The following is a 22,644-nucleotide window of genomic DNA, read 5'->3' as shown; positions in this document are numbered from 1 at the left end:
AAAATATGTTGGTCAGAACCTTCTTCAAAAAGGTCTAAAGAGTAAGCTGCATAAGCAATATATTGATTTTAAATTGCAACAAGTTGCATTCGAGTGCACGAGCAGGCATGTAAGCCATTCTTTTCCTGATACGTGTTCATGTATACCTTAATGTCTCGATTAATTAATTAGGCATCAAGTTGCATTCTAGTGCATAAACAAGCAAAAACACCTTGTTTCCCAATTGTTTTTTTTTTTTTGGGAAGGGGGGTGTGGGGGTCCTTAATTTGGCCGTCGCATCACGCATGTGGATGTTGAACATATGCAGATATAAGACACCTCCAAGAATATGGTGGGGCGGGCCACTATCCTTCCACTCTTAATCAAAAGTCTTGGTTGAGCCTTTGGAATGGAGAAATTTTTTGTAGGTAGCGCTTCTCGCTTGAATGAATCTTTCCTAAGTCTTCTTACGGGATGCAATTTCAGTTAGTGGGGTGACTATACTCTCTGTTATCCATACTAATTTGCGAGGCAGGTTAGATTAATTCATAATGAACAGTGAAAATTTTGATTCTGATAAATTAGCTATTGATAAATACTAAGTATGTCTAAACAAGTACATTTACCCTCCTTGCTTTTCAAAAATGTATTCTCTCAACTAATAGAGTTATTTGTTATTTTGGTACCTCTATTAACAAATTAAAGAATTTCTTTTCTATTTTGTCAAAGCGAGGCTGAAACTGATGCACGGCTAGTGTGACTTGTGAGTCCAAAGTGGGGGAGTGTAAGATGGTGAGATAACATCCTAGGGAATTTCTTAATCAAATATTTCCGGTTCGAGTGAGAATAGTATTTCCTTTGAAAGAATACACTAAAACCTTTTAGCGAGCTACGGTAATTTTTACACTCTATGTTGATTTCGGAAAAGTAATTACCCGGTTTAGCCCATTTTTATTTTTTACCGCGTTAGTCGCCGGAAAGGTCGTCTCCTTCATCCTCTCCTATCCAGATCCGCTTGGAATGTAGCCGGATCTTGCTATCCAGATCCACATTATTATACAATTTTATAGTGTAGAAGTGTGTATAAACACATCTTATACATTATTATACACTTTCATACAAGGTTAGTACATTGTCTACTGTAGGTAAATAAAGTTGTATATTGTTGGTTAATGTTGTATACCATGAAAAAGTGACTACGCGGATGTAAATTGAAAATATGGCTACATGGATGTAATTTTGTATGCTGGATTGTACAATATTGAAATTTCCCCGTAATAATTTTGATTAGTGCTAGTGATTATTCCTTTATCAAATATTTCGAGTTAAAGCCAAAATAATATTCTCTTAGATAGAATGTACTAAAATCCTATTGAGGAATGGATAGGAAATGTTTGGAAAAAAAAAAGGAGAGATAAGAGGCTAGTGTGAGGCCAAAAGTGGTACTGGACTGCAGACGCAAAAAGCAAGACAGGTTTATGACAGGATCTATGGCTCTGTCTGCCCATGGGATTGTGCGCCCCAAGTACAGAACCTTATTGCATTCATCTTTCACTACACATAAAGTATCAAACTTGCCTCAACAATTCAAACTTGAGAGTTATACTACTATTACTACTACTTCCAAGAGACCAATCTCTATAAACGCCTTGGCAGCAAAGACAACTGAGCACTCTGATATCCAAGTCCAATCACTTCCTCCAAATTCCGTTAACGGTAAGCACAAAAATGTCAATATGAGAAACCAAAATTCTCTCTCTCTTCCTGGTAGGGGTGTTAAATGTGCGAATTGGGCTGAATTTGTGCAGGTTAAATGTGTTAAAGAGTTAATAAATGAGCGAGTCATTTGAGTTAATAAATTGGCAGGTTTTGGCCTAAAAATGACTAAAAAGCAGGTCACAACTCAACTAGTCCAATTCTTGTTAAGTTTTAATTATTTGTTTGTTATTTTATAAATGTAAGTACCAAATAAAAGCAATTCTTTATTGTATTTAACATATCAGATAAAAAGAATGTCTTTATGAAAATATTTTGACAAGATTTTTCATGAGTAATTTTTGGGCTATATATCCGTTCAATTTTTAGATGAGCTGAATTGAGCCGTCAAAATGAGTTGAGCTATTAAATGAGGGTCATTGATCCACCCAAACTTGAGCAGGTTGGGCGGGTAATATTTTCGAGTGCTAATTTTGCCATCCAACCTCCTGATTGTTGTGTCTATTTTATGACAACTTCCCTTTTGTTTGCTTGTATGGACTCTGAATTTAAAGGATGGGCTGCGTTTGCTAAAAATGTATCGGGCGAATGGGATGGATTTGGAGCAGAATTTACCAAGAATGGTGAGCCGATTGAATTACCAGAATCTGTAGTCCCTGAAGCATACAGGGAGTGGGAGGTGAAGGTATTCGATTGGCAAACTCAATGTCCTACTCTTGCTCATGAGGATGACTCCTTCTCTTTCATGTACAAGTTCATCCAGCTCCTTCCCACTGTTGGCTGTGAAGCTGATGCTGCAACTAGGTATACCATCGACGAGAGGAATATTACTGATGTCAATGTTTCTGCCTTTGCATATCAATCCACCGGATGTTATGTGGCTGCCTGGTCCAATAATAACAATGAAAATACATGGGAGTTGGAGCATTGTTTGATTGATCCTCGGAAAAATGAGTCGAGGGTGCGAATTGTTCAGGTTAAAAATCATGACCCGTTTATTAGTTGGGAAAGTTACACACTAAAATCGCTAGCCATATATATAAAAAATATACGTCATTTATGTATAAAATATGTATATTATATGTATATGTAAATTGATATACAAAAATATACAATTGCCGGCTATTATTTTGATGGGCGGCTATACAGTGTAAAAATTCCTTATTAATTTAATCCGTTTTAACCCGCCCAAGTTTGACGTTACCTGACCCATTTGACACCTCTGATTCAGATCGTGCGCCTTGAAGATTCTAAGCTGGTATTGAAAAGCATTAAGGTGTTTTGCGAGCATTGGTATGGGCCGTTTCGAAACGGTGATCAGTTGGGTGGATGTGCGATTCAAGATTCCGCATTTGCTTCTACCCAAGCCTTGGACCCTGCACAGGTCACTGGTGTTTGGGAGGGTAAGCATGCTATCTCCAGCTTCGACAATACTCCTGAAGTAAGCACTACCCGACCTCTCCAATCTCCTATTTGGTGAATTGTTTGACTGACCTCTCACTAAAAGTTTAAACTATTAAAGAATCAAAGTGTTGAATTACTTCATAGTTATGTTTCAACATGATCATTACATGTTGAACTGATTCTTTTTTCATGGGCAAACATATGGAAATACTTTATGCTTTTTGGGTGGAGTGCAATTTGAACACGACCTCTTGCTTGCTCTGGTACCGTGTTGAGTTGCGTTATCAACACATCTAAAACTTAAGTTGCTAGAGAAATCACACTTTGTAATTGCTTAATTATGTTATCTCTCAACACTATCATCCTCCTATTATCAATTTGACGAATGCTTGCAAAGATGACTAACATTACAGAACACATATCCAGTGCACTGAATATATCGTGCAACAAAACAATCTAATAGTTGTAACTGTAGCTTTTTTTCCTTTCTCCCCTTGGTTTTGGAGCATCAAGAACTTCATTTGGCAGCAGGATTGTAGTTTTTCACATTTATGTGCCTAGACTGCAAGGTTACGAAGTGTTTTTAGAATTGTCCTTGAGAATATTACCATACATTTAGCCATTTGCCTGACTTCCTAACCCCTCCCATACGTTATTTGCATCCAAAGATAACCAGGGAAGGCTGTAACTTTGAACATAGAAACCAGATTCGAGGAACCTAAATGAAAAAACAAATAGCCAAGAAGACCTTTTCTAATTGCTCATTTGTGACATTTTGCTGCATTTCTTAATTTACGAAGCAATCTAATTGACTATGAATTGGATTTCTACCAGATCAAAGCCACGTATCTCGCAAACCAAAAGGGATTTACTAATAGTGATGTGAAAACAAGTGAGTAATAGTGTATTGGTGTCCAGATCACTTCTACATAATTGGCAGAAGGTATCTTCAATATTGATTCTCGGAAACCTCTCTATACATTCAGGAAAAGCACATGGATAGTTCTCGGGGAACTGAAACTCTCTGCCGTTGTACCAATGCTTCATATAGAAGCTCTAGACGAACGACATTACGTAGTCCTTTTAATCCTTCACATCTCTGTTGCCTGCAGTGAAAAATAAGCTGACCTTAAGGCCATTGTTCTTCAATTCTATCCACTAAATTGATCAATTTCAATTATTCAGGTACCAATATGGGCAAAAAATGCAGCATAGCCAATTATTCTTTTGAGTCACCAAAATTATAAACAATAGAAATAACTTTTAATATCTGGAACACCATTCTTCTGTTCATGAGCTTTGGTATCTAAAATACTAACGTAAACATATAATGTCAACTTTACTGGCTGTAACTCTTGCCCGATTAAAAATGATATGAGACCTTATAAGGGTTCCTTAATCTTATTGAATACTGCAACCAATACACCATCTTATTGACTTCAATTTTCAGCTATTCTGTTTTTAAAGTAGTAGTAGTTGTTTGATGCTTGCAATTAGACTTGCTTTCTAGGAATTAGTAATCTTGGAAAAATGACTTTCAATGTCTGTGGTAGATCAGAGATAAAGAATTTTTAGCATGTTAGCATGTCAGCATCAGAAGGATAAGTAACGGGGAGTTCTGAATTACTCTGCCAGAAAGTTATTCAAGAGCTTGTTGATGGCAGCACCAGGAAGACAGTAAGAGATGAATTAGAGCTTGTTTTGCTCCCAAGGCAACTCTGGTGTTGTTTGAAAGACATTGCAGGTGGCGGAACTTGCTGTGAAGTTGGGTGGCTGTTCGAAAAAGGACGTGCCATGACGTCCAAATGCATATTTTCTGATAATGGGAAGTTAAAGGTAAGTAGTTTTCTTATTGTTTCTTCCAAAAAGGAAAAACAATTGTTATTTATCTTCAGTCTCATTTTAACCTTTTGCTCCTTCCATATCGTTGATAATATTAGCTTCTGGTGTCAGTTGAGCAACTTTTTTTTTTTTTTTTTTTTTAAATTTTGAAATAACTGGAGTTTGCCATTCTCTATAGCTTGATCAAACTTGCTATACTGAATATTGTATTACCACCCAATTTTTAAATGGATCACAATTTCCAAGCACCCGCTCATTGTGACACTCAATGTTTCATTATTCTTCAGGAAATATCTATAGCATGTGAAAGTGCAGCATCAGCATAATAGTGCCAGTTACCTGCAACATTGGCACAGTCATATGGCCAGAGCAGTTAGAAGACAACTGTTCAATTTCCCTTTCCCAGAATTAAACTAATGAACGGGAAGTATATAATTGTATGTTCAACATAGTTTTGTTCACATGTGACAACCATTCTCTGTATAATATTGGTCTAAGATAAATGATATTGATCTGATATGAAAGAAATCGCAGATGTTTTGATGGGATCTCAACTTCATATCATGTCTTTGAAGCAAAATGTTTGCTTTATCTTTTTTGTTGGCTAGATCACTCTTGTAACTAGTTGTGACTATTTTTTGGAATGTGTAAGCTCCCTGGTGTTAGACTAGTATAGTTTTGTTTACAGGAGCAATCACATTCTCTCACTCTTCTGTAACTTTCGATGCATCTTCTTGATAACTTTAGTGAAATCTTCTTACTACATAAAAAAAATGATACTCTCTCCATTCACTTTTACTTATCACGTTTCTCTCCATTCACTTTTACTTATCACGTTTCATTTCTCAGGAGTCAACTTAGACTAATTTTCGAAACTAAATTGAATTAGATTAATTCGATATTTTGAAGTTTAGATGTTCTAAAACTATACAAAAAATACTATGATGAAATTCTTCTTGTATTAATATGATGAAAAACGACATCTTAAACTGTTGATCAAAATTCATGTACTTTAACTCTAAAAAAAAACGAAACCTAACAAGTAAAAGTAAACGATATAAGCTTAAGTGGAGTGAGACATGATGAGTAAGAATTCATGTAACCGATCTCATTTGATTGGGATTAAGGCATAGTTGTTTTGACAACCATTCTCTGCTAATGAGCTCTATTAAAGCTATGTACCAATGATATGCCTTCCCTGAACAAAATTAATATTATCTTTCGATCGAGAAAAATGTATGGATACCAGCATCACTATAAACAAGCATCAAAATAAATATCATCAATTACACGAGTACAAAGGCAAAAATCATTCACGGAATAAGACATGATAAGATAAACAACCTAATTTAACAATTTGAAACAAGAATGAAGCCTCAACTAAAGAACACAACTAATTTGAAGACATTAGTGGGAACATTTTCAACACTAAGGACTATATATAGAGCTCACAACAATTCGTGGAATGCTCGAAGAATATAGCAGTCCGACAGGTCTTTCACTCATCCTCTTCTACGCATACTCGAAGGTACAGGATGTTACTGTCAGAATTAGGTAGGAGTCACCATGTTATCATGAAAGTTTATGGCCTCTGGTCTCTTTTCTGTACAACCTGCAAACTAGCCAGTGCCAAAATTAGAATCCTCTTTTGCAGAATACATGATGAACACCAAACTTCACTTTTTTGCAATGCAGCATGTTCTACAAGATTCAATCAAGTCCAATTATCCATAAAAGCATCTTTTTCAAAACCCAAACAAGTACATGACTTAATATTCGTTATTGCTTTTAGGAGAGCTAAGAAAGTTTTAAGATTATGTGATTTTCAGAGGAGATAATTGTTCATCGCTTTTGTAAAGAGAAATTAACAAATGGACTTGGATCTCAACAATTCCATGAGGGCTCAAAGAAATGCAGGAAATTTAGTGCTCTCATTGAAACTTGTAAACCTATCAATTCTATCAATGTTGAGGAAGAATACAAGAGCGTCTTTCATTAATCTTTCATTCTCTTTTTGGAAACTGGCTAAGAAAATATTCAAGATGTATTTATTAAAGAAAATATTCAAATGCATGATAGAAGGTGCAATCTAAGAAAGAACTGGATGTACGTCTCAAAACACCAATTTGCTGCATCCACTTACAAGGAAAGCATGAATTTCTACTGAATTCATAAATCTACTTCCCAACTCTCTTTCCCTGCACGAACCATAGTAAAGAGATACGTCCCCTCTTAGCTCGACTTAACCCCACGCTCTACCTCTGTCCGGACCCAAAACCAAAAAGTATGATTGTTGCTGCATCTATAGCCTTTTCTTTACAACTATATGATCCAACTGTTTTCCTATTTGTTCCAATGAAGCCATCAAAGGACCTTAAGAATTACATCAAAATCAATTTACAACATGCAACTAATTCATGCCATCATACGTTTCGGAGCATATTCATGAGCAGATCTTCAAGATCAAACAAAACCGTTCACCAAACCACCAAGTTTTGTGATGCCTCACTAATATATATTCTGTAGAAACCTAGAACCACATGGATTTTACTCTCAAATTCTCACTCATACCTCCTGGTCTCATGAATGCTCCACCAAGCATGTTAAGTTGCAAATCTGGATGATGCAGGATGTTATATTTCAAATAATCCACTACTGAGAGAAAAACCAATAGACTTTTCTTTTTTGGCAAGAGGGCAGTGAATACAGCCTAAGATGAAAACAAGCCAATCTCAGGCCTATAGTCCCATCTTCACTGTATCTTCCTTTTGTTGATGCATTCTCATATTGCATGATCCTTGGTCTGAACTGTGCAATTTTGTTCTCCAACTTTAAAATGAAACATATTAACTTAGATACAGCCCAGAAGACTCTCCTCACTAACTGATTTCCGACCTATTTCCCAAACCTCTTCCTTTCCCAGTCCAATTATGAGCTCCACATTGTCATCGTTTCAAGTCAACTAAACAAAACCATAGGTCTAACAATACTGATCAGATCATGGTCACTTCAGTCGAATGTCCAAATTGGGATACTGAAAACATTATAATCACGTAATTAAGAAGCCCATCAGATTAAAACATACACCTCACTGAACTTTTAAGGTTCAATCAAACTTTCTTCGTAGTTTTACACTACAATATAGTGAATAACCAAACAGGATAGCTGGCAGACTTTGGCCCTAGTAACTCCTATATCAAACCTTGATGTTGCAACTCAAGTATTACTCAAAGGAGGTGCAAGGCTGACAGAAGAAACAAAACAACCACAACATGGACCACTGCCAATTGAAAAACAAGTTCTAGTCATTTATGCAATTGTCAAGGGACTTTGTAATCAAATGCCACTAGACAGAATTCCTCAATATGAGAGCCATTGCAAATAGTGTAAAACCAGCCGCTCTTTTACATTGCTAATCAATTGTCAATAAGAAGCTTTCACTAATGTTTCTTCTTCCTTCTTTCAGATCTCAACCCCAAAAATCAACCCAGTCATTTTACAATTTTACGTGGGACAGCATAACCATAGTGCACAAATTACTTCTGCTGAAGGGGAAAAGATCTTTGGTAGAGGAAAAGACTCAAATCCAAAAGTTAATGTAAAATGGATACATGCCTTTCCAATTTAGTTTTCAGTAGAAAAGAACATTTTAAGATTTTTGGTAAGTACACCAAATACAAGGCATGAAGTAAAATGATGCACTTTAATTATCACGTGGTATAAGTTCCTAATTGTCATAAGTTCTGAGCGTCCAGAAAAAAGGTTATTGTTTCAAAAGAAAAGGGGCAGAAATATACCTACTAGAGATGTGTCCGTCTGAGAAGCTAATGAGCTCCCGGTGCATCTCTCATGCTCAAATTTAGACTATTTCGCATTGTTCGTCTCCCTACACATGGATTTCCTTTTTGCATCATAGCAACAAATTCTCCATAATCAATTCGTCCATCCTGGAAAGAAGTGCACCAGGAAACAGATTATTATATATGAGGAGAGACAACTATAAATACAAAAAAGAACCATTATAATCACAGAGAATTCTCATAGCATGGTGCCACATTGAGGCACAAACTCCAATGAATTTTGCCTGCAAGGGGGCGCATGGAGGCATAAAATCTACTGAATGATCAGGATTTGAGTTTGTGCCAAACTTTTGGGAAGCTAAAAGCACTTTTGTTGGAGATTTGAGGTGTTTGGGCAAAATGGAAATGTGCTTTTGAACAACAGAAAAAGCAAAAGCAGCTTTCCTGATGTAGGGAATAAGCTACATATCCTTATTGATAAATTTTATTTACAAAACTACCCCTTATTGATTTTAAAAAGGAAATCAACCATTAAAACATTGTCCCCTTCTCCTTCACCATGGATTTTCGACAGTATCTTCTCAACTCTCTTTATGCGAATCTTAAACAAAGGATGAACTATTTTAGTTAAATATAATTGAAAAACTTCATCAATGTCTCTAATGATAAATAATTAAAATCATTTTTCTTTTTAAGTAACATTAATTATAAATGAAATCTGTACATGTTCTTTTTTCGTAAATTGACGCTTAAAAGCGCTTTATTGTAAAGATTGACCATACACAAACAACTTTTCAAATATTTAACAACAGTGATTCTCGAATGATCTGACTAAACCAACTGCTACAGTTCCAAAGTACTTTCTTGAAAAGTACTTTGACTACTTTTCAAAATAAGCTGACTTTACAAAAGTTTGATCAAGCACGCTCACACTCAAGAAACCTGCAGTCCTGAAGGACTTATCAAAAGACAACCAATAGTTTATGTGATTTGAAATACTTAGAGATGCTACTAAGTTTCATACTACATAATTTACTACTTTATCTACTAATTATTCTTTTTTAAACACTTGGGATCTATGTTTATCTGTGAGCATGAGTTACATGTTTCATCGCTTTAATAATCCTATAATCCTTGCACAATTATAATTCCGTTAGTGTGACTAAAAATGAGAGGCTGAGAAGACTTAGCTTAGGCAATCAGCCCAAATAAAATAATGACGTAATCTTCAAAGATAATTTTGAAAAGAATCGGAATGCGTCCAAACAATAATGAATACACAGAGATATCTGGTAAACTATTAAAGCACTTCAGTTTCATATTTAGTAACTAATAGATAACTTTATGTTCTAAAACAGGGACTTACATTATCCTGATCGACTTCTCTTATAATATCCTCAAAGTAAACATCTGTCATGTTATGCTCTACACAAGCTTGCTGGACCTCATCAACCGTTATATAACCACTTCCATCTTTGTCAAAATATTGAAATGCTGCCATGAGATGTTCCTCGCGCTCCAATTTATTAAGATGAACGGTTGCCGCAATGAATTCTCCATAGTCAATAGTTCCACTATTGTCCACATCAGCCTGAATTTGTGAGTGACATAATAGCTAGTTAGGTACACAAATAATGGAAGACATGAACCTTATAGAAGCACATCTTTAGAGTTGAGAGACACTAGAAAGATCAACAGAGAAATCATTGGGATCAAAAGTTCAAAACAAGGGACTGTACAATAAAGATCATGGTGTTTATAATCAGGCATATGAAGCGGTTCCAAGTCACAGTTTCGCCCGAACAGTTTCCTCAACTTTCAGGGACTTGACACACATAAAAGAAAAGCTGAGTACCTTGCCAATGAGCTTCAGCTGCTAGAAAAGTACTCAATTAATTTAACAAAGGAAAGAGCCAAAATTCCAATTCAACTCTCTTCTTTCCAAACAGATAAAATTTACCATGTGACCATGATGTCACGGGTTCGAGCTGTGGAAACAACCTCTTACAGAAATGCAAGGTAAGGGTGCATACAATAGACCCTTGTGGTTATGGCCCTTCCCCGGACCCCGCGCATAGCGGGAGCTTAGTGCACTGGGCTGCCCTTTTTACCTTGTGCCATTCTACAGAGATGAAGATTTTGCCCTTGGCAGATAGTCACATCATTATTAACTTGAGAAAGATGTTGAGAACATATTTATTTAATCACTTTGCAATAAAGACTTACTGCATCCATAAGTTCCCGTATCTCCGTATCCTTTAACGTAGAGCCATATTTTCTCAACCCTGCTTTTAGTTCATCAAATGTAATTGCACCACTACTATCAGTATCCATGGCCTTAAACATCTCTCTCAGACCAGCAATCTCTTCTTCAGACAAGCTTTCAGCAATCACCTGGAAGCAGAAACAATGTGTGAAGCTTCAATATGTTGCACATTTTCAAATACATGTTCCAGCAACCCAGAGGGAACACAATAAAGCTTGTCAAAGATAGTATATTGGTTTGATTGGACATGGAAGGACCTACTTTTTACAGTATTTCTTGACACATAAATCTACAACAAGATTTGAACACATACCCGCAAAGCCATCTTTTTTAACTTGTTCATAGCAGAGAACTGTTTTAGGCGAGAAAGTACTGCAGGATCCAGTGCTCTATCAGGAGCGACACCATTTTCGCAGATCCAAGGATGGCCTGCAAAACATTTGAGGATATTGTAATATGAACATTATTTCATTCACCTGCCTAATGTCATAGAACTTAGAAGTAGGCACAGGTATACTACACAGATGCAATTTGATACACCTTAAACAGTGCGAATCGATACTTTCCAGTCATGATGGGCCAAATTTAACTGTTCAATTAGACTTGTGTAATTATTCAGAAGGGTTTAATAGTAAATAACCTGATACTGGAAAAGGCTCCAACATAATCAGAATAATGTACCAATCAAAAACATAATCAGAACATGTTATAACGTAGGTCTGAGAAACTTTCTCTGCAGTCAAAATAAAGTTTTATACGCTAAGCATGACAGGGACCCAGAAATCAGATTAATAGCCACGAAGGATTCCCATGGTCTTACACCCAATACATTTTATCACAAAGCTTACATGGTTCCCTAATCATTCAACTTTGACAAAGCATGACATTGGTACAAAATCTGATTCTCTTGATTGAGTAACCATCAAAAAAGAATACCCAGATTCATCACCAAAAGAAAGAATAAACAAAAGCTTCATGACATTGTTACAAATCTGCTAAGAAAGAATAAACAAAAGCTTCATGACATTGTTACAAATCTGCTCTCTCCACTGAATAACTATCAAGCAAGACCAGACAGATTATCACTAACAGGGAGAATAAATGAAGCTAAAACGAAAATATTCGACTGATAGACAAAACAAAAGGTTACTATCACTTAATAAGGTAAACATACACAATACTTCATGAGCAGTTAACCGCTCTGAGGGCTGCATGCACAACATCTTCCGGATAAGATCTTTTGCACTCTCAGATATCAACGGCCAAGGGTCTGAGTCAAAATCAATGTGCCCTTTCAGAACTGCATCAAATATGCCCTGCTGCGTTTCTGTAGAGTTTAGATTGTGAGCTTATGGAGATAGAAAGAAAGTTGATAACATACATAAAATTATTAGAGGATATACCTGCCCAAAATGGTGGCACACCACTTAGCAGTATGTAGAGTATGACTCCTGCTGTCCACACATCTGCTTGGGGACCATAATGCTTCAAAAGCACCTCAGGAGCGACATAATATGGACTACCAACAACATCTGTGAATATTTGGCCTGCAGGAGCAAACAAGGAATACCAACATAACAATATAAGGAAATGATAGAATAACAGTTGCTACCAAATCAATGTCTCCGAAACTAATACTCTCCGTTTCAACTTGTTTGTCTTAGTTTGACTCGGCACGGAGTTTAGAAAATAAAGAAGACTTTTGAATCTTGTGGTCTTAAACTAAAAATGTGTAATGTACCAAAATGCCCTTTAAGTCTTGTGGTCTTGAATATGCATGTGGAATGTTGGGTGTACAGAGTTACTGAATATAGAAAGTAGCATTCTTTTTGAAACAGACTAAAAAGGAAAGTAAAACAAACAAATTGAAACGGCGTGAGTATTACTGATCTCCCAAAGAGTGACTAGTTAGGGATATATATATATAAGAGCATCTCCAAGAACGCACTTTAGTAATGGTTCCAGCATCAACTTAGAAACTAATAATGGTTCCAGCATCGACTTAGAATACAGCCGCGAAAATCTCAACAGAGAGTCATTAAGACAAGCATGCACAAACCATTCTTGAGGGAAATAAAAGACCAACTTAATAACAAAACATTGCATTACTTATTATCCAATAAGATAATGCATGAATTAAAGGAAGACTAGCTGTATTCTAAAACAAGAATAATTAACATACCAACAAAACAAAGTAAGACCAGAAAGCTAAGCTGAAACATCATTTACCTGGCTTAAAGAAAACAGAGAGTCCAAAATCGATGGCCTTAAGAGAGAAATCATCATCCTTATTAACCAACAGGAAATTCTCAGGTTTTAAATCTCTATGCATAACGCCAAGTGAATGACACGCCTCAACAACCCCAACAATAATTTTAGTCAATTCAGCTGCCTTTCTCTCACTATAATGACCTCGTTGAATAATACGATCAAACAATTCACCACCACTACATATCTCCATAACAATATGAACATATAAAGGATCCTCATAAGCTCCCTTAATGGTAACAATATTCTTATGACCAGACAAATGATGCATTATCTGAATTTCCCTTCTAACATCCTCAACATCCTCTTTTGAAATCAACTTTCTCTTCGAAATAGATTTACAAGCGTACTCAGCACCTGTAGCAGTGGCAAAGTCAGAAATTTTACTAAAGATGTTCGAAATTTAATACTCCCTCTGTCCCAATTTATGTGATACAATTCGGATTTCGAGAGCCAAAGAAGAAAATCTTTTGACCGCGATTTATTCATAATTCATGTCCTTTATATGTTTTAAATTGTTAATTATTGTGACTTATAGTACTACTTTTTATGTAGTTTCTAAATATGTAAATTATTTTTCAAAAAACTTCAAAGATTGTATGTCTGAATTCACAGTCAAAATAAAGATGTTTGACCCTCGAAACTCAAACAGTATCACATAAATTGGGACAAAGGGAGTATATATCTATAAAAAGTAATTTTTGACCTACAATTTATGTGACACACTTCCCTTTTTAGTTTGTCCCAAAAATAATGTCACAATTCTATATCTAGAAACAATTTAACTTTAAAGTCACGCAAATATTTAAGGCTTGTTTTGGACCACAAAATTTCAAGTTTTCACATAGTCAAGCTTTATCACATAAATTGGGACGGAGGGAGTAATATTTTCTATATAAACAGTATAATTAATTTTTTACGAAGGGTGTTCAATTGACCACCAACCTGTAGAATTCTCAGTGCATAAATAAGTGGTACCAAACTGTCCTTGTCCTAACTTACGTCCCAAAGTGTAAAGATCACGAATGTTAGGGGTCTTATGTCCCATTACATAATAAGCCTGATTACTTCCTGAACGATTCATACTGGCTTTTCTAGGACTAACAAGGGAAAGTGAAGTTTCCTTTTTGGGAGAATAATTGTCTGATGAAGAATATGAATTGCCAGATGAAGGGTTGAGATTGGAGTTTAAACTATCTTCGGGCTGATTATAGCCCGTAAATGTTTTTCCTCCTATAGATCCACGGCATGTATTGCCCATCAAACAATCACAATGTCACACTCAGATAAAGCATTCGTCATCTACAAGTGTTTTGATAACTTTTTCTTCAATAAGCTGGAAAACAAAAAACAAACAAACAAAAGGGCAGTTACACAGTCAGGTAAATGAATTTACGAAAGAAACTGAAATGAACAACCTAGAATGTTGGAAAAGAATAATTTTGTGAATAACCTAGAATGTCGGAAAAGAATAATTGAAAATTGTAGGAAACGAAAATTAGTTAAGATATGGTATTTTAATTTATGTCTAGCTAGAATTTATAGTCAAATTTATGTTGTAATGTTTTCGTCAGCCACAAATGTTTTTTTTTTCCTTCAATAAGCTGAAAAAAAAAAGGAGAAATTACAGAGTCAGGTAACAGAATTTGTGAAGAAACTGATGAAATGAACAACATAGAATTTTGGGAAAAAATAATTCAAAGTTGTAGGAAACAAAATTAGTTAGAATTTGGTATTTTAATTCATGTATAATTAGGATTTATAATCAAATTCATGTTATAATACTTTCGTCATCCACAAATGTTTTGTTTTCTTTTTCTTCAATAAGCTGGAAAAAACAAAACAAAAGGTCATTTAATGAATTTGCGAAGAAACTGAAATGAACAACATAGAACGTTTTCGAATCAGATCGTGTTGAGAAAAAATAATTAATTTAGATACGAATAGGTTTTTCTGTTTCGTACTGTTATAATTAGCTAGTTATTTTCATTCATATAATAGAGTTTATGAATAAAATATTTTCCAGAGCGAAACAAAATGGAGAAATTAGCTTAATGAATTGGTGCAACACAGAGAAACATACTTTTAACTCTTTTGTCAATTGTCATCCACAAATGTTTTGATATTTATTTCTTCAATAAACTGGGAAAAAAACGTTGCAATTTAAAGGATTTGCGAAGAAACTGAAATGAAGAATATAGAATGTTTTGGAATCGGATCAAGAGAGAAATAAATGGAGAAATTTGCTTTAATGAATTTGAGCAATATAGAAAAAAAAAAAAACTTACATAGAAAAAACATGCAATGGAGAGTAGATCTGAAAGAAAAAGGGAAAAGAAATTGAAAGAAGAGGAAAACAGGAATGATATTATGGAGAGGAAGACGAGAGGAAGGAGGAGAAAGAGAGTAAATGGAGGTCCAACTAAAACATTGGTCACCTTCAATTAAATATAAAATATAGTAGTACATGCACTCTAACCTATTTTAATTCATTGGATTACTCTCCCTTGTGATTAAAAAAGAATGTTCGTCTTTTTATAGTTTTAATCAAGTTGTTTACTATTTTTTCTGTCTCTGTCTCAATTTATGTGATACTTTTAGTTTTTCGAGATTCAAACTGTATGAACATTGAATCAATATTTTAAAAAGTATTTTTTTCACAAAATTAATATGAGAAAAGTTGCAACTTATAATACTTTTCATGTAGTGTTCAAATATATAAATTTTCATCTTAAAACATTGAGTTAATCTAATCTAATTTAGCTTTATAAGACAGACTTTTAGTTATGTCTTAAGGCAAAGTCTGTTGCATAAGGCTTGCGAAATTATTTATTTTATTTTACTGAGCGGGATCGAACGCAGAATCTCGGAATATTTTTGGCCTACTTTTTAAGCAAAGGACAAAAATTAAAGACCAACAATTTGAGAGGGCAAAAATTATAGACCACCCCAAAAGAAGGACAATCCGCCCAAAAAAATGATTTATGTTTAGCTAATTAATTTTTGTCAATGTAGAACAGTGATTTTTTATGGGCCAAGATTTCAAAAAATGCTTTAGGGTAGAAGCTATGTTTTAAAACATTTTTTTGCGCGGATTGCCCTTCTTTTGGAGTGGTCTTTAAATTTTGTCCTTCATATTTGTGGTTTTTAAGTTTTGTCCTTCGCTTGAAAAGGTGGACGAATACCCGAGGTTCTGGGTTTGAACCCCCGCTCAGGCATAAAATAAAAAATAATTTCGCAAAGCAGGGCTGGGGGGCGTTGTTGCGTCCAAACGCACACGCAAGTAGACGTAGTCGTACAAGTAATATAGTGATTTTAGAAATCGGATGTCGAACCCACAGGGAGTTATGATTAATCGTCAACTAAATTAAACTATCCAAATTATCTATACAAGAGATGAAATTCGAAGATTGTGATTATAAATTAATTGAAGATAAAAGAGACAAATAGTGAACTTCAACAAAGAAAGAGCGGGTTTTATTATTATCAATGAGACGAATGTTCCAGGGTTGCAGTTGGTTCACCAATCCTGTTGAGTTTTCGAACTATTTCCCTTTAATACGAATTATTGACGACTGCTAATTTACCAGATTATTAACTCTCGTAGTATTCTCCCGAACTACTACTCGCCTATTCAAAACAGTTTGCCGCCTATATTCCTATGGAATTGACTTGTTAAGAACGCAATTCGTTTATGGTATTTAATTATACGCGACGCCTAGGTATATTCCTATCTTAGCCACAAATCCTAGCCCAACTGTAGGGATAATCAGATCACGCCCTCTTTAATCCTTCTCTAATCTAACAACATCTTTCCCAAGCATGTATATTAGATAGTCGATAGAACCTAACTGTTGGCCAAACAATCAAGCAATTATTAACAGAATTAAAGAAGCAATCAAACTCACAACTCATATTAAGATAAGAAATAATCACCAAACATCAATAATCATGATTTACCACAACCCTAGAACGAGAAGTTTAGCTCCACATAAACATAGAGGAAAAACAACAAATCATTCAAAGAAAATATACAAACTAGTAATAAGGAGAAGAAAAGAGTAAACCCAATAATCTCCGGCCTCCACGGCGGCTCCTACTCTCTCTAGGTCCAAAGTCCTCTCTTCTAATGTAAAAACGGTTATTTATAAGCTAGGGCAAATATCAGATAAGTGGGCCCAATCCCGATCTAAATAGGACAACTGACGCCGCTTGTGCGCTGGCTGTGCGTCGCATGGCCAGCGCATAACCTCCTTTTCTGTTCTTCTTGTGCGGCGCATGATTAACGCATGGTCTATCTGAGATTCAGGAATGGTGTTTTTGTGCGCTGGCTGTGCGGCGCATGGCCAGCGCATGAGACTCTTTGGTGATCAGATTTTGCCTTCAAGTGCTACCCTGAACGAGTGAGAGATCCTGGAAAAGGGAGTCTTCTGGTTGCGGGATCTCCGGCAGAACTTCCTTCGCAACGTTCAATCGACGTACATAGCCTCGGGATCACTCAAAACTGCCCCGAATACCCTTCATTGGTCATTGTTGTACCTATTCATATAAACATACCAACATAAGCTCATATACAACAATTCGCATTCAAAACTGCGATGAAAGTGCTAGAAGTAAAGTGTAAATGACACTAAATCTAGATATTTGTGCCAAATATCAGGCGTGTATGCCGAATCTAGCATATACTCCTTAAGGAAAAATTAAAGTTATGCCGGATCCAACATAACTAAAAGTCTGTCCCATGAGGCAGAACTTTTCCTTAAGGAATAGTTTAGTTATGATTTATGGGGCAACCTTTTAGTTAAGGCATAACCAAAAGTATGTCCTATAAGGCAGAACTTTTCCATAAGACATAGACTTTGCCTTATAAGACAAACATTTAGTTATGCCTTAAGGAAAAGTTCCGCCTTATGGGGCATAGTTTTAGTTACCCATAAGACATAACTAAAAGTATGCCCCATAAGGCGGAACTTTTCCTTAAGGCATAACTAAAAATTTGCCTTGAAAAGTAAAAAAATAAAATACATACCTCAAGGCAAAGTCTGCCGGAGGAGGCAGAGCGAAATTCAAACTCTGCCTTGTGAATTTTCTTAAAAATTTTGACTGAGCGGGAGTTTGAATCCGAAACTCGTGGGTTTTAGACAAAAGGACAAAAATTAAAGACCACCAATTTGAGGGGCAAAAGTTAAAGATCACCCCAAAAGAAGGGCAATTCGCAAACTTCTAAAAAAATAGATTTTATTACTATTCAAAGTCATTTATCTTTTTCCAACTCTTTAAAATAAAAAAAAAGATATGCACTTTTGACTCTTCAAAAACCGGTAAAACAGGCTATTATACACATCTTTAGCTTAAATAACAAGATTCAAAAACACTTTACACTCAATGTTTAACAATTATTTGCCCATGCTTCTCATTTAATAAAAATCTGTGGGTCAAAGTACCCTTATTCGTTGGTCTACGAAATCAAAATTTTTGGATTCGATCTCCAGCAGAGGCGATGAATTCATTGTTTTCTTACCAAAAATAAAGTTTCGTAAGGCATATTTTTATAGAAACTTTGCCTTGTCCGACAGAGTTTCCGTAGGAATTAAATTTCTGGCATAAGTTGTGTAGTAACTAATTCGCAAGGCATAAGTTTAGAGAAACTTTGCCTTGTCCGGCATAACTTGTGTAGTGCCGACTGCCGAACGAATTAGTTACTCCACAACTAATGCCGAAAAATTTAATTCCTACAAAAACTATACCGGACAAGGCAAAGTTTCTATTAAATTATGCCTTGCAAAATTAGACGGGTAGGCCGAATTGTTTTTTTATATATATATCAGGCAGAAGGAGATGTTTGGGAGAAAAGCCCCGTCTAATGGTGCTTTTTTTAGGAGTTCCCCTTCTCCGGTACATTTTACTGTGTACAACTAGGGGTCGGGGGACGTTGAATAGTAAACTCGGACTATCAAGATCGACTAAATGAGAGTGTGGCTGATCACTTTTTTTTATTATTTAAAGTGTTGAAGGATAAAAATTAAACACTAGTAATTTGAGGGTCAAAAATTAAAGGCCACCCAAGGTAGGAGCATTCGTGCGAATTACCCTAATGTTTAATCAAATCTAGACGCATAAAATAGTATACACCTTATACTATGAAGATTCGATTTGATTAAAAATACAGGCCAGTATGTTAAAGCAGTCCAAATGTTGCATTGCCTCGAAACAACACAAAGCCAGATTTGTCTCCTGTAGCTACATATAAATAATTCAAACAGTCCAGATGTGGCATTTCCGAAGCAGTGATTTGTCAGATGCTTTTGGCAAAACTCCAAAACATGAATTTGGATATTCACCGAGTATTTTGCACTATACAATGGATGGCCACCAAGCTAAGTGTGACCACCAATAGGATTCACTGAACAAGATTCAACCTAAAAAGTGTGATAATGGTAGGCTCTACTTTACCCCAAGCAAATCTTGACATAACCTTCCAACTTTCAAGCGGTATATTCAGTATGTATGTACGTTATATATTTCTATGGAAACAAAATGTGAATTATACATTTATTTCAAAGATATAGGATATAATTTTTTAAAGGGAAAAATTTATAAATAGATGCTGGTGGGTAGATATTTTATTCCGTCCTAATCAGGGGCGAATTTAGAGGCAAACAATTACATTGTATACATAGGGTAAATTTTTTGTGCTGGTGTACATATAATAACTTTTAAATACTCTGAACAAATGCAGAATGTTAGCTCAAGCGGTCTAGGTATTCAAAATTGTCTCTAGCGTCTTAGGTTTAATTTCTAGGGATAACATTATTTTTATATATAGCTTTTATGATTTTTTTCAAATCCATGAGTGAAAATCTTGAATCAGCTACTGGCCCTAATCATGGAAATGTTCTTTAAAAATAATCTGTATAAGTCTAAATAAAGTTTCTGAATCTATAAAACACTTAGTAAAAGCAGATTACACAATATGTAAAAACTAAAAACCAGTAAATTACAGAAAATGGACAAATGAACAGAAACAGTGTTAAAAAAAAAATATATTCAGAACATAATCGAGCCCACTTAGTTCAAAGTGTGTCCTTAAGGAAATTATTCCCCTCACAGTACTCGAGGTTGATGGAATATCCCCTCCCAGGATAGAACGATTATCTTACCAAAATAGTAGTACTCCAAATTCTGGTAGCGACGAACCACTCAATGGCAGTATATCACACAGAAAAGAAAACTTGTAAGAAGAGTAGAAGAATAGAGGATTTCAGAAAAATTCGTAAGTAATAATCTGAATATTAACTGGAATTTATAGCCATTAACGCACTGGTTGGGAAAAGGTTTGCACCTTTTCAGAAAGGGTTGCAACCTTTCAGAAAATGTACGTTTAAAAAAAAAAAACGGAGGGAAATTTAAATTAATCCGGGGAGAAACGGGTCGCGGGTCAGACACGCGGATCCGGGTCACTAACGGGTCAGAATCTGGAAATAATTAATTAAATTAAAATTTAAAAGAATTTTGGTCCAAAAAGATTATCAATCAAATCATTTGACCAAATCCAAATCCAAAGCCAAAGCCGAAGCCGAGCCGAGCGAGCGACGACGACGGCGCGTGGGGTCCTTTCCCCCTCAACCCTTTTAGCAACTAGAGAAGGTGTAATGTAATATGTACACCTCTCTTTTTCTCTCTTTTTCCTATGTGGGACAGATGCTTTAACCAAAGCACAAGGAACCTTTTACATTTCCCAAAGCAAAAAGGGACCTTTTATATTCCCTTCACTTTTCATCCCATCATTTCCCATTCACCAATATCAAAAAACCCAACAATCCCCCACATGAATGGGGAATGGCCATAATATAAAAGAATGCGCGGACAAGTGTGATATACAAGCGAAGATTGACTGCATCTGGATAAGTAGGTTTCCCTTTGAACTTTCCGTAGTGAACTTACATCGGATATACTCGATCAATCGGTAGATTTGATATCTTTGAACCGTCGAACTTTGTTGTATACCTAGACAACATAAATCACACAATCAACCTTCAACCATTTATGGTTCTCACGGTTGTGTTCGTTTCAGCCATGAACACCGCCTGGTTTCATGAGTGCATAGAGAATGGGCCTTCACTATCATTCCCTTTTAAAGCGGCTTACACTTAACACTCACATAGGTGATTTCTAAACATGTGGTCTTATAGCCACATTATCTGGTCATACACTGCCAGATTTAGATAATCATTAAAAATTTTAATGTTTTATTAACTCATTAACAAGCCATAAAGTTTTATCCTTATTTCTGAACATTGTCTTCATCCGAGAATGGGTTGAGTTGTTTGACAATGTTGAACCGTCAGTCATAACTTTGTTTGATCTCTTTGAACCTAGTTCTTGGGATCTCCAGTCTGCTAGGTAGAGTTACCGCCATGATGACTTGTCCTCGGCCTTAACCCCATTCCCATTGATGATCTACTAACTCCCTCTCTAGATAAGCCTTTTGTAAGCGGATCCGCTACGTTATCTCTTGACTTTACATAGTCAATCGTGATAACGCCACTAGAGAGGAGTTGTCTAACGGTATTGTGTCTTCGTCGTATGTGACGAGATTTTCCGTTATACATTACGCTCCCTGCCCTTCCTATTGATGCTTGACTGTCACAATGTATACATATAGGAGCCAAAGGTTTGGGCCAGAATGGAATATCTTCTAAGAAATTCCGGAGCCATTCAGCTTCTTCACCGGCCTTGTCTAAAGCTATGAATTCAGATTCCATAGTGGAACGGGCGATGCAAGTCTGTTTGGATGATTTCCAAGACACTGCTCCACTCCCAATTGTGAAAACATACCCACTCGTGGATTTAACTTCAGACGATCCAGTGATCCAATTTGCATCACTATATCCCTCAATCACTTCGGGATATTTATTATAATGCAAAGCATAGTCTTGAGTATGTTTCAGATACCCCAAAACTCGTTTCATTGCCATCCAATGTGTGTAATTGGGATTACTTGTAAACCGACTCAGTTTGCTAATGGCACATGCTATATCTGGTCGTGTACAATTCATGATATACATCAGACTTCCCAACACTCTCGCATAGTCCCCTTGTGATTTACTTTCACCTTCATTCTTTTGAAGTGCGTAACTCACATCAATTGGAGTTCTGGCAATCTTGAAATCCAAGTACTTGAACTTGTCAAGTACTTTCTCTATGTAGTGAGACTGTGATAATGCTATACCTTGTGGAGTTCTATGAATTCTGACTCCTAAGATTACATCAGCAACTCCTAAGTCTTTCATATCAAATTTGCTAGCCAGCATGCGCTTTGTAGCATTTATATCTGCCATTTCTTTGCTCATTATCAGCATGTCATCA

The 22,644-nt window shown here is 35.8% G+C and overlaps 2 protein-coding genes across 6 annotated transcripts; one reads left to right on the top strand and one right to left on the bottom strand.

Annotated features, from left to right (window-relative positions):
• The first annotated feature begins 1,357 nt into the window (after positions 1–1,357).
• Positions 1,358–5,495, top strand: LOC132606686 (uncharacterized). 2 transcript variants are annotated; one of them, XM_060320283.1, is made up of 5 exons: positions 1,362–1,695; positions 2,250–2,671; positions 2,927–3,136; positions 4,735–4,935; positions 5,229–5,495. In XM_060320283.1, exons 1-5 carry the CDS (start codon positions 1,458–1,460, stop codon positions 5,265–5,267), a joined length of 1,110 nt encoding a protein of 369 aa, XP_060176266.1. In that variant the 5' UTR covers positions 1,362–1,457; the 3' UTR covers positions 5,268–5,495. The 2 variants fall into 2 exon arrangements, with proteins under 2 accessions (XP_060176267.1, XP_060176266.1); XM_060320284.1 differs by lacking the exon at positions 5,229–5,495 and having other exon boundaries at positions 1,358–1,695; positions 4,653–4,792.
• A 683-nt stretch (positions 5,496–6,178) lies between these two features.
• LOC132606687 (calcium-dependent protein kinase 4) lies at positions 6,179–15,747 on the bottom strand. 4 transcript variants are annotated; one of them, XM_060320286.1, is made up of 11 exons: positions 15,564–15,736; positions 15,359–15,458; positions 14,221–14,611; positions 13,237–13,632; positions 12,411–12,554; positions 12,182–12,334; positions 11,321–11,436; positions 10,968–11,135; positions 10,108–10,332; positions 8,739–8,888; positions 6,179–6,553 (listed from the first exon to the last, which is right to left on the bottom strand). In XM_060320286.1, exons 3-10 carry the CDS (start codon positions 14,534–14,536, stop codon positions 8,766–8,768), a joined length of 1,641 nt encoding a protein of 546 aa, XP_060176269.1. In that variant the 5' UTR covers positions 14,537–14,611; positions 15,359–15,458; positions 15,564–15,736; the 3' UTR covers positions 6,179–6,553; positions 8,739–8,765. The 4 variants fall into 4 exon arrangements, with proteins under 4 accessions (XP_060176269.1, XP_060176270.1, XP_060176268.1 ...); XM_060320287.1 differs by having other exon boundaries at positions 15,359–15,417; XM_060320285.1 differs by lacking the exon at positions 15,359–15,458.
• Positions 15,748–22,644: the final 6,897 nt, after the last annotated feature.

This window comes from Lycium barbarum, chromosome 8, assembly GCF_019175385.1.
Source record: "Lycium barbarum isolate Lr01 chromosome 8, ASM1917538v2, whole genome shotgun sequence".
Classification (NCBI taxonomy): domain Eukaryota; kingdom Viridiplantae; phylum Streptophyta; class Magnoliopsida; order Solanales; family Solanaceae; genus Lycium; species Lycium barbarum.
The sequence above is the reverse complement of the archived record's forward strand: the minus strand, read 5'-3'. Positions and strand labels throughout refer to the sequence as shown.

Excerpts from the sequence above, each read along its gene's own strand:
- LOC132606686 (XM_060320283.1), top strand. The coding sequence starts at position 1,458 with ATGACAGGATCTATGGCTCTGTCTGCCCATGGGATTGTGCGCCCCAAG. Across the intron at positions 3,137-4,734 it reads GCTTCGACAATACTCCTGAA|AAAGTTATTCAAGAGCTTGT; the intron begins GTAAGCACTACC and ends TTACTCTGCCAG. Across the intron at positions 4,936-5,228 it reads CTGATAATGGGAAGTTAAAG|GAAATATCTATAGCATGTGA; the intron begins GTAAGTAGTTTT and ends ATTATTCTTCAG.
- LOC132606687 (XM_060320286.1), bottom strand. The coding sequence starts at position 14,536 with ATGGGCAATACATGCCGTGGATCTATAGGAGGAAAAACATTTACGGGC. Across the intron at positions 10,333-10,967 it reads TACGGGAACTTATGGATGCA|GCTGATGTGGACAATAGTGG; the intron begins GTAAGTCTTTAT and ends TCACAAATTCAG. Across the intron at positions 8,889-10,107 it reads GAGAAGTCGATCAGGATAAT|GATGGACGAATTGATTATGG; the intron begins GTAAGTCCCTGT and ends ACTTCTTTCCAG.